At 33.9% G+C, this 12,241-nt stretch overlaps 1 protein-coding gene across 1 annotated transcript in view; it reads right to left on the bottom strand.

Moving 5' to 3' along the window:
• The window catches only part of LOC129749478 (trafficking kinesin-binding protein milt-like), a 311,591-nt gene that overhangs the window by 244,519 nt on the left and 54,831 nt on the right, over positions 1-12,241 (bottom strand). The window contains exon 4 of the mRNA XM_055744453.1: positions 3,230-3,439. Coding sequence (XP_055600428.1) covers positions 3,230-3,439 — 210 coding nt within the window. The remainder of the gene's footprint in view (positions 1-3,229; positions 3,440-12,241) is intronic.

The following is a 12,241-nucleotide window of genomic DNA, read 5'->3' as shown; positions in this document are numbered from 1 at the left end:
AGAGTTGCAAAATAAAACAAACGATCTCCTATTGGAATGCGCATGCCACTCGAAGCGAAGCAGGTTAATTCGAAAATAAAGTCCATATATTGCATAAAATCGGAGCTTTAGTCTGATTCTTTTCGTTTTTTTTTGTTTCGGATGAATCGGCTAATAATGCATGTACCCTTAAATGGGTGTAATTTAGATCGGAAAAACCTAACCAGAAGATTTACCAACTGCATGGAGTTTCCTTGACAGAAATACCTACTAATCTCAATCATACATCGATACATATTTCCCAACTCGTTTTCCGCCTCATTTGTTGCCCTTTTTTATCTAGTAACATAGTTCTGGTAAATCGAGGGAGGGCTAGAGGCGCCCCTCTTGGCGAGATCTCTTAATCATCCATGTAAATGTTCAGCCGGCATCGATTCAGATTTCCGAGTGTCCCATTAAAACAAGTGCCTGGGCGGCTACTTACTTGAAGCTTGAGGCAAATATACAGCTGATTGGATTCGGAAAACGACAGAGAAACGCCACCCGCGGATTACATGATCCTAAACAGAGAAACAGCCAGAGGAAGCTAAACCAAAAACAAAACTGAGAAATGGGCGAAACATGCACAGCAGGCCAGATACCTTTAAGTATAACTTTCAAGATTAGAGTGTAATGGACGGTTACCAATCCACGCATCATCTTAATCGCCGCGGCTAACGATGCCTGGAACGTATCATCACGCGCTTATTATGATTATTATGATATGCCCATCGGGGGGATGAAAATTGCAATACAGTGAGCGAAATAAGAATAGCACCACAATGTTTTTTGCTTGTTAAAAGATGAATGATTGAAAATTACGAAAATTTTCTTCCACAGATTGTTCTGAATTGCTTAACGGATAAATCAAGCATAAGTTTACTTTTTTTGGACGTAGCAATTGGCGTTGAGGACCGAAAATGTGGAAAAGGGGTGCGAAATAAGAATAGAACCACTTGTTTTTTTCTAACAAAAACATTATTATTTTCAAAAAATTATTGTGTAAAAGTGAATAATAATGCTTCTACAAGTTATTTGAACAGATAACTGCATTTTATGAGTTTTCCAGAATTCCAAAGGATTTCAAAGGTTTTAAAATGGGGGTTTTAATAGATGCTCCTCTAGCGTTAAGGAATAAAATATTTGAGCTGTAATTCTTTATCAAATTACTAACTTTCTTCATTAAAATGACGTGAAATGATGAAACAAACATTCGGGATTAATTTTTAATCAGAAAAAAATAGGTTGGAAATCAAAAACTTTGATTTTGTTCAGTAAACCACACGTTTTTCCAGTTTCAAGTCGTAGATGGCAGCACTATCTTGCAGTTAACACCAAATTTTGTCTCAATATTGATTTTACAGGTTTATTCAGGCCCATATTCATCATTTTGAGGTATTTTACCATTACAGTTTTGTGGAAGTTTACGCTGCAGAAAGCTTTTCCGAATTTGCAAAAGAATCACCAGCACAAAAATGTACAACCGCCAAAATTCCTGCTCATCTCAACTTCCGATTCAATTGAAAATCATACCAATAATACTGCTAGCCGTCTGGTCCATCAAGCTGCATCCCAAAGTTTAACTTTATTCTTATAATCGGTCCAAAAAATTCACTTTTAGTGACCTTGATGCAATTCTATTTTTTTTGGATTTAGTGATCTTAGAATGTCCAAAGCGTTCACACGGTACATGTATTTATTTCTTGACTAAAATCGTCCAGCACACCCTAATTAATCCCAGATATTCGAAAATGGGCATGAATTTGGTATAATGGCAATATAGCGCTGCCATCTATGACTTAAAACTAGAGAAATAGTTTTTGATTATCAAAAAACATTAGTATTTTTGAATTACAACCTGCTTTTTGGATTCAAACTCAGCCTCAAATCTATGTTTCATCATTTTGCATCATACTTATGAATGTTAATGAAGAAATAAAGCAGTTTGATAAAGTTTTATAGCTCAAATATCTAATTCCTTAACGCTAGAGGTGCATCTCTTAAAACCCCCATTTTAAAACCTTTGAAAACCTTTGGAATTCTGGAAAACTCCTAAAATACAGTTATCTATTCAAATAACTCGTAGAAGCATTATTATTCACTTTTACACAATAAATTTTTGAAAATAATCTAGTTTTTGTTAGAAAAAAACAAGTGGTTCTATTCTTATTTCGCACCCCATTTCCACATTTTTGGTCCTCAACGCCAATTGCTACGTCCAAAAAAAGTAAACTTATGCTTGATTTATCCGTTAAGCAATTCAGAACAATCTGTGGAAGAAAATTTTCGTAATTTTCAATCATTCATCTTTTAACAAGCAAAATACATAGTGGTGCTATTCTTATTTCGCTCACTGTATGATTTAATCACGAAGCGGCAGCACCCGGTCTGTAATTAAGGAAATCTGTGGTATTTGCGCTATTGAGCAATTAAATTTTTAAAATTGTTCAGAGAAACTTTAACATGGCATTCATGACTAGAAATCACTTATTTATGTGTTACCCCCCAAAATTGGAATAAGGGGCGAAAATGCTATACATTATTAAAACACTTTCTATAAGAAAATGAATGCTTTTATAATTTGAATGTGTGAGAAAGATTAAACGTTCTTCCAGGATATCACGCAAGATACATTTAGAAATAAATCTACAAACAAAAGCAAGTGCAAATAAATACCTAGCAATAAAATTTCAAATTGCTTTGAAATTTTTTTGCAAATAACGAATCGAACCACAAAACAACCTCTTCAAATTGCTGAGCTCAGACATTCCGTTTGTTCACTGTAAATCCAAAGGTGGTGATAAGATAAACAAACCTAACGAATACAGCCGAACACATGATCACACTATCGACGATGGATTCGTCGAATTGAAACGTGCGAAATCAACCATCATCGACGAAAACGTATCTTTGGCATTTTTAGACTGATTTGTTGAACGAAGCGAAATGTGAAAAGAAAAACAACACCGGCAAAAGCACCATAAATGGGAAAAACGAGCAGCACTGTTTTCTTTCTGGCTCCTATGGCGCCACCTGACAGCCACTAGCCTAAACTAGACTAGGTTTCGGTAGGCTGCCCAGCAGAGTACTCTGGCTGAATTAGGGTTCATTGACGTATTTTGGACTACACATTTGAATTAAATAATTTTAAATTTGAAAAATTTGAAGTTTTATGATTCTTCTAATGATAAGTTAAATAGTGGGTACTTACGGAAATAGTTGAGGACCTCCCGTGCCTGCTCGTTGCTTAATCCTAGCCCGTCCTGTGAGATCGGAAGGGCCGGATAGTTGACGAACCAGTCCTGGTTTTCGTAACCGCCGAAGGTGGTGGTCGTGTCGGCCCGGACCCGGTACTTCGGGATCTGCTCCTCCAGCAGCGAAAAGATTTCCACCTCCGGCAGGTTCTCGGAGCTGCACACATCTGTTTGAGGAAAATGAAATAGAAACAAATTATTGACGGGTTTACTGATTGGATTGCATTTATTTATTGCAATAGCAATCCTATACCTAAGATGGTTACCACTCAAAATGTGTCAGTAGATTTCTTAAAGTCTGATCAAAAGGAAGGATTATTTGAGAAGAAAGTAAGAGCACGTTCACTGGTGTTGGGAAAAAGTGGTAGAAATTTTGTCACTTTTTGCATATTTTGAAAATTTTGCCATGCAAAAACATTTTCAAGACCTGTGGCCTTCAAGTTTTTAACAACACGTGTTGTAGATTGGCATGCTGTGATGCAAAAATAGCAATATTTCTATCACATATGGCTGAAATAGAAACAGTGCTGTGAAAAAATACAACGCCCAAAGATCTTGAACACATTTTTGCATGATAAAATTTGCAAAATGTCAAAATTTCTACCACTTTTTCCCAACACCAGTAAACTTGCTCTAAGTCACAGTATTTAGTTATATGTACAGTTGTTTTATTTAGAACTGTTTAGTTAATCAGTGCCTACGATTTAAAGTATGTCGGATTACTAGCACTGTCTAACAGCTTTGTTTAGTGTTAAAATTGTAGTTGAAAATCAATTTAAGAATTCGTTTTAGACCACCAATTGAGCATCAATTTATAGTAAGAAATTTCAATACACCCGACTTGAACTAAGAAGTTAGCATCAAAATAAAGATTTGGATTTGAGTTTAAGATTTAAACTAAGAATCTAAATTCAATATTGGTAAGATGACTTGGAATCAAAATTCGAGTCAGAAGTAAGAGCAAGATTGTCGTTTGAAATTTCAAATATAATTTGCGAATTTTCTAGAATTGTCTAGGTTTCTTCAAGTAGGTACATTGGATAATTTGAAAAAAGTTAACGAGAATCGACTAGTTTTTTTTTTTGTGGAAACATTAGTGTCCATATAGTAAATTTTAGATTCAGAGAACAATTTTATAAGTAAAATTAGGGAAGAACTTTTTTATAATAATGTTTAAGAAAGCCGTTTCGACATTGCTTTCAGGTTTCAGTTTATTTGAGGGCGTAGCATAGGGTTACCATACGTACTCTTTTAAGAGTACATGTACTCTTTTTCGATCTAGAAATGAGCGTCTCTTGCGGAATGTACTTTTTTTTTGTTGAAAGACATTTTATCAGAGGAACGATCTGTTTTCTTCCAGTTCTTAAGTTTGTGTTACTAAATGTCCATGGAGTTCGAAAGAAATGCATTCATGGCACGGTATTTCAGGTTTCTCTACTTTGATGAGTTGTTCAAACGTTGAATTAAAAGTGAAAAGCATCACAAATCGATTAAAATCTAAATTTTTCGTTAAACACAAGTTTGCTATTTCATCAGCAGTACTTTTCTATAAGAAAAATACAACGGCTTCGAACGTTTTGAAACCGCTTTTAAGAAAAGCTTCTCCCAGGCGTCAAAATAAACTGTGCAGGGAGCGCCTTTGAATATGCAATTAGCGCCTAGGCAGTTGGCAAAGAGCACAAGAGCAATTTGAACTCTTTTTAAAATGCAACATTTTCTCATGCTTGCGATGTTCTTATCTTTATCTCTTCGAACAATCCAACGACCTTTTGAATTTTCACTAAAAATCTGCAAGAAAATGAACAAAAACTAAAAAAGAAAACATTCAACTTGTAAAAGTATTTTTGAAAAGACATATTTGCCAGGTAAGTCACATAACCAGCAAATAATTGTCACTATTCGAATTAAAATTTCCTGGTTTCTCCCGTTTCTCCCAAATATTTTGAAATATGATTGCAACGTACACTTTTTGACGTTGAAGGATATACATTTCCCTTAACACGAATGCCAAAACGTTGGTAAAGTGACACAAAAAAAAAACAAAAAAATTCCATTTTCCAAAAAGCATAAAACTTATTGGAAAGTAGTATTCAAAATTCACATTCAGCTGAGTAAAGGGTAGAAAAATAAATTGATGAAATTCCTCTCTGGGAACTGACGGAACACTTGAAACAATACGAAAAGTTCAAAACAAGTGTGCGTTTTATGTGCCTTCTACAAACTGTATGTCGATATACTTTTCACTGAACAATTATTCAGCTTAAAAGTCCAATTCGGCACAATTTTGAAACTTCTATGCAGTTCAGGTGATACAAACGTTTCTTTGCATTTTGACTAGACTGTTTATTTAATACCAAACATACACTTAGTATATATCTATTTAAACCGCGAGCGGTCAAATGACTACTAACTAACACGTTTTTGCTAAAACTCTCTTGTTTCTCAACCGATTTCTACAAAATTTATAGTTTTTGGAAGCTTATAATGATACTCAAATATGATTCTCAGACAATTTTCAGCTACAATGATTTATTTTAAAAATTAAAAAAAAATTATAAACATGCTTCGCGAAAAAGGCTGTGAATCAGTTATGAAGTGCTCTGAAAAAAATTCACTTAGTGCCTGAGTAAGCTTTTTTCAAGATTTTATTAATGATACTTTACCATCCTTGTGGCATTCGTGTCTTAAAAAGAATGCTGAAGTTAGAAGCCATATGTTGCACATATGGATCTTTTTTTAAAAAAATTTAAGACACAAAAAACGTTAAAAAGTGGTGTAAAACCCGTACTTTTCAATCAATCAACCAGTCACCAATCAAGTCACAGTAGAAAATTTTTAAAAAGTAAATTAAAAAGTTGACGTAATTTTTCACATTTTGGCATCTTTAGATTTTTTAAATACGAACCACAAAGTTTTTCAATGGTAGCTGTTTTTTTTGTTAACTTTTTGCATTTGCATTTTCTGAGACAGTTCATACTCCTAAATTCAGCTTTCCACTGGATTTTGAATTTTCTAACTTACAGGGAGGCCACAACTTTTTCATTTTGAAATTCCCGGTTTTTCCCGGTTTTCCCGGTCATAAATTCATGGTTTATTCAAGACTTTGATCGTCTTATTTTGTCAAAATATATCAATGTTTTTGAAAAATTTTATTGATTTAGCTGCTTTACCACACTCATATCATTGAACATTTAGAGAAACTCGATTCTATTTTATGGCTTTCATCACATCCACAAAATAGTTATGTGTACAAAAAAGTTGGGTTAACGACACTATAATGAATGTATAACACATTTTTGAAGGATGTTTTTAATCATGCTAATAAAAAAAAATCAAAAATGGTGTATAAAACAGGACTTTACAACCAACCATTATGGCCGTGGTGTGAAAATAAAATTTTAAATGTAATATCCTATCATTTTTTAATATGTTACACTTATAAATTGACCTTTTACCTATACCAAAGTGATAAAACTGTCTTTTATCAAGGCCAATACATTTAAAACAAATCAAATTATTGTTTTGAATATGTTGGTGAAGGAGTATTTTTTTTCAAACCATTAATTAGACATTGTTTTGCATCATTTAAAGTTATTAATTTTGTATTCTAATCTCAAAAGTTAAACAAAATATGGACAACGAGCTCCGTAGTCTATTATTTACAGTTCTGTGGATTTTTGAACAGCATATCAAAGTTAGAGATATTAAAAATTATCAAATTGATCTGATATCATATCTGTGAAAAAAAAAAACAGTTATTCGATCAAAATAGTATTGTATTTCCCTCAACATATATTTTTTATTGATGTTCTCAGGAAGGCAAATTTTATAGGTTTCTGCAGAATTAAGCTAGACTAAAAACTAATTTTAAGGATTTATACAAAAACTTAGCTGAACGTGGGCAAACAAGGTGTCAAAAACCAAGGAACTCAAAAGTTTACATAATATTTTCTGAAGCTATGGAAGCTTTATTATAAAACCTCTAGTTTTAGAGATATTGCGTTTTAAAATTTTTCAAATACCTAATCAAGTTTTAGTGAAACCAATCATTGATAGCTAATGAACTGACACCTCTATGAAAAATAAAACTACAACCCCGTAAAAACAAAAACTGATTTCGAATCTGTTTATCACCCTTTATATGATAAAGGATTAAGATTTTTCCTAGCTATTCTAGTTCCATAGAAATAATGCTTACAAGCTTTAGAAAATTCAGTAAAAAAATGTAACCTCAAGAACATTTATGAGAATTGTTATCGAAGATTTGAATTCCGTTAACAATTTGTTGAAGAATGCGAATCAATTTGAATTAGGATTTAAAAAATACATTTTGTTTTAAAATTATTTCTAAATGTCCTGAAAACTCTCATATTTTACTGGACTGTGATGAATGAGCAAGAAACCTCAGTAACTTTTCTTTTAGAAGTCAAAAAACTACTTGCGGTCTTCGAAAAAGTAGATCATCGATGTGAGTCATTTTCTAAAGTTTTGCTCAAAAATTAAAATAATTTTTTTTAATAGTTAATCAATGTTTATAAAAAAAATAGAGACGGAAGAAAAAAACAAGTTGCACATTTGGATTCAGCGCCCTCACTTTAGTCTCTTGTCAACACGAAAAAATGTGAATTTCTTGGCCTTGTGTTATCGAGCAGCAGAAAAAAAGTAAAAACAATCAATTTCAATACAATATTTTTTTTGTTTGGTAATATACATTAAAACCATGAAGAAATTTGTATCTTACAAACCACTGGACCAAATTCTACAAATTTAGCTACTTTCGAATTTTGACACAAAAAAACGAAACATTACTGATGTTTTGAAAATCAAATGTTTGTTGAATATAATGTTTGTAAAATGTAGTGTATGAAAATAATTCATTTTAGTGGTTTGTGCCAACGTAAGAACTTTTAACTACACAAATAACACACGACGTATTACAGGACACGACACTTAACGTTCTTACTAACGGAAAATAAGGAACTAAAATTACCTTTTTGTCGACCGGTTTCGGGCTCGATGTTGCCCATCTACAGGACGATGTCCGACTGATTACGTAGAAGAAAGACAATAACACAGCATCATACTGTCACGCAGTATTTGTCGAAGGGGGGTTGGTTTTTATACATTTTTGTTTGCCAAGTTGAAAAGCGGCGAAATGATAGGCGCGTCATCCTCGTTCATTAAAGGCCTCTCTGAAGTCGTGATGTACATCGATTCCCAGGCATTTAAATGTGACGCTTTTCGAACACATTTTTTGAATTTCACCTTTTCCCAATCTATGGAATGGTTGAATTCTGATGCATGGGCGGCTACACTGGATACGTTGGATCTGTTGTTTTCTACGGCGTTTTTATGCTCCTTTATCCGTGTTTTAAATTTGCGCCTTGCCTATCATTTCGCCGCTTTTCAACTTGGCAAACAAAAATGTATAAAAACCAACCCCCCTTCGACAAATACTGCGTGACAGTATGATGCTGTGTTATTGTCTTTCTTCTACGTAATCAGTCGGACATCGTCCTGTAGATGGGCAACATCGAGCCCGAAACCGGTCGACAAAAAGGTAATTTTAGTTCCTTTTTTTCCATTAGTAAGAACGTTAAGTGTCGTGTCCTGTAATACGTCGTGTGTTATTTGAAAATAATTATTATTCCTCAAAATTTAAATAAAATTCTTACATTTAAATTATTACGATGAATCGATTGTTAAAAGCTTGGTGTATCAATAAATTTATACTTTTTCCAATTAAAAAATTTGATCAAAATACAAACATTTGAACATCACAGAAATATTGTTATCATTGGGAGCTTATGGAAAAAATATCGCTAATTCATATTTCAGTGATTGGATGAGCTCCATTCCTTCCATTTCGTTATATTTTCATCTCTCATTTTTTTTTCTTGATGATGTCTGCAACTTGCTTGAAGGCATGAAAATAAGATCCAGGATTTTTTAGTTTTCACATGTACCTTCTTCAAACCAAGCGATGAGTGAGATTGCTAATCTTAAAAAAGCCTTCGGTTTTCACAAACAGTTCGTTTGATGACAGAATGTTTCCTATTTGTTGTTTTGAAGCTACAAAAAAGAGACAGTGCCGTACGTAAAAATGATTTTTAGATTTGTTTTTTATTGTTTCATTGTCCTGTGTTTCGCTCTTGAGTTAAACACTTTCACTGGAAAATTAGTATAGAAGCCTCTTTTTACATTTCCAAGTTTGCAACAAAGAGTTCTAAATTCAAAATCAAACTTTGATTTATTTGTTTTCATATGATTGATTGACTTTTAAATATTTTTAATAACATATCGGTCATGAACAAATTTTAAGTGACTTTGTCTACCTTGTGTATTTTTCCCGGTTTTGGATCTTAACTCCCGGTTTTTACCCGGTTTTCCCGATACTATTTTCAATTCCTGGTTTTTTCTGGTTATCCCGGTTTTCCCGGTTCTGTGAACACCCTGGCTAACGTAAGGTTTATGCTATAAAACTATATGCACGCGAAAGAAAATTTCATACCGGTTCTAGTGATGTAAGTTTATTGAGGATATGATGCTTGACAAAAAATTCTAAATATGTACAATCAATCACATTTGTAAATTATCTGGCTGGGGCAGTTGACAACAGTCTTCAGACTAATCCATCTGCTAACAAAATGTAAAAAAAACAATTCCATACCGGATTCGGTGCCTTTCACTGAATAACTCTGTGGTGGACCTTTTTATTTGTTCACTGGGATCAGGGAGGGGTCTCAGACACCCATAGAGTCTTTTTCCGTATCCAAATATCCTCCCATGCCAAATTTAGTGGGTTTGTGATATAGCTCAGTTGGCAAGTCTGTTGTCTCCTGAGCAGATGTCCGCGAGTTCGAGCCCAAGGGTAAACATCGAACACAGTTGTACCGGATAAGTTTTTCAATAACCATCCGCCAACTGCAACGTTGATAAAGTCGCGAATGCCATAAATATGGTAAAACGACTATAATCGAAACAAAAAAAAAAAATGCCAAATTTAGTTCCATTTGCTCGCCTATTCCTCCACTTATGCAAAAAATGTATGGGAGCCCCCGTCCTCTTTCTAATTCTCTTATTGAAGGTGGAAAGGGATTTAAACCATCTTGGGACCGATTTGTTCACCCAAACACCCTCGCATTCCAAATTTGATTCCCCTCGTTTGATCAGTTATCGAATATCCTAAAGCAAGTCGAGAGGAGTCTCAAACAATAATAGAACCTTTTCCCACACCAAATATCCTCCCATGCCAATTTGGTTCCATTTGCTAGAAAGGTTATCAAATTATTCAATAAAAGTTGTATGTAAGCACCCCATCCTCTTTCTTTCTCCCCACTGGAAGAAGGGTGGGGTCTCAAATAATCATTGCAACATTTCTGGTATCCAAATACCCTAACATGCCAAATCTGGCTGCATTTGCTTGACTAATTCTCGAGTTATGTAAAAAATTGGAAGAGAGCCTTCTCCCATATTCCTATTTTCCCTCTGGAAAAAGGGAAGGATTCCAAATATTTATAGAAACAATTCTCGTAGCCAAATACCTTTCCATGGCAAATTTGGTACTATTTGCATGAATGGTTCTCGAGTAATATTTCAACGAAAATTGGCAGATATAAAATGAATTTAGCGAAACAATATAAAATTCATCTTTTTTGCGGGAATCGCTTTTTTCTAGTCATTGTACAGTTTTCAAATTTTGTGGAGCGTTAGTTGGATAGTTAAAATAGATTATGTAAAAATTTCATGAAAAAATAAAAACCGAGACAGAAATACCCAGCAAACATTTTTGTAGGTATATTTCTCAACAAACTTTGCTATACGCTTCATATACATTATAAAATCATCTTATATAACTCGAAAAAACAGCATTTACGTACTAAAGTGGAGGCAATATACATACATATTTTTAACTTCTGGCTTATGCGATAAGTGTTGTAGAAATTGGACAATATACAACACCTTTTACCGCACATCCTGACAGTATGCGAGAGAGCGCAAGTTTTGCTCTCAGTGCATGCAAACCGTTGCCAGCGACAATATTTGCTGCTTCTCTCATTGGACAGTTTAACCAAATGGACTCTCTGATTTTATAGAAATCTGGTTGCACTGCAAATCGCAGAGAGAACAACAAGGTTGTTTTCTCACTTGAATCCCGCACGCGGGAGACAAATTTGCAAACATGGCGCAATTTTGTCATATACGAGACGGTAGACTTTAACTAACCATTTTTACGATCATTTACTTGGTTTGGTAGGAATTACGATTCGCATTAACATTGTTAACGAGTTGAGCTGACATTTCTAATGCGATGTTATGTTTGCTGGGTAGCAGCTTGTGAAAGTTGGAAGGCGAGGGCTGCTTCACGCGATTTCATTCTTTTTTGAACGCAACTGTAAATGAGAGTCTGTATTCATTAAAATAGGAAGCGTCTATCAACACAATATATCATCCAATTTCGTAATAACTTATTTGCCAATTCAATAAACCATCTCATTATATCAAAACATTTATCAATTTTTAACGAAAATCCTTCGAAGATTGTAAAATTTTTGTAAATTTTGTATGGGAGCCCCCTTTTTTAGATTCGGAGGGGTTCAAAAGTAATCATTCCCGGTCTTGAAACACAAAAATTCAGTGAATAGTTCAATAGTTTCCAAAAATTGTTCGAATTGTATCATATTTTTATTAATTTTGTATGGGAGCCCCCCCTCCTTAAAGTCGGAGCGGTTTGAAAGTATCCTAGAAACCATCTTTGATTGACAGACATAATGATTTTTTAAAGAATTTTTCTAATTTTTGGATGATTCATTCCTCAAACAGGCAGACAAACATTTAACTATAATTATATAGTTTTATTCAAATCTTCAAGTAAGTATGCCACAGAGCAATCGAAGAAACAATTTTATAATATTTAAGGCTTATCAATATCGTCAAGTAAATGACAGCTTCATGAATCAAAATTCAGC

This window comes from Uranotaenia lowii, chromosome 2 (genome assembly GCF_029784155.1).
Source record: "Uranotaenia lowii strain MFRU-FL chromosome 2, ASM2978415v1, whole genome shotgun sequence".
Classification (NCBI taxonomy): domain Eukaryota; kingdom Metazoa; phylum Arthropoda; class Insecta; order Diptera; family Culicidae; genus Uranotaenia; species Uranotaenia lowii.
Note: the sequence above shows the minus strand (reverse complement) of the source record. Positions and strands in the feature narration are given on the sequence as shown.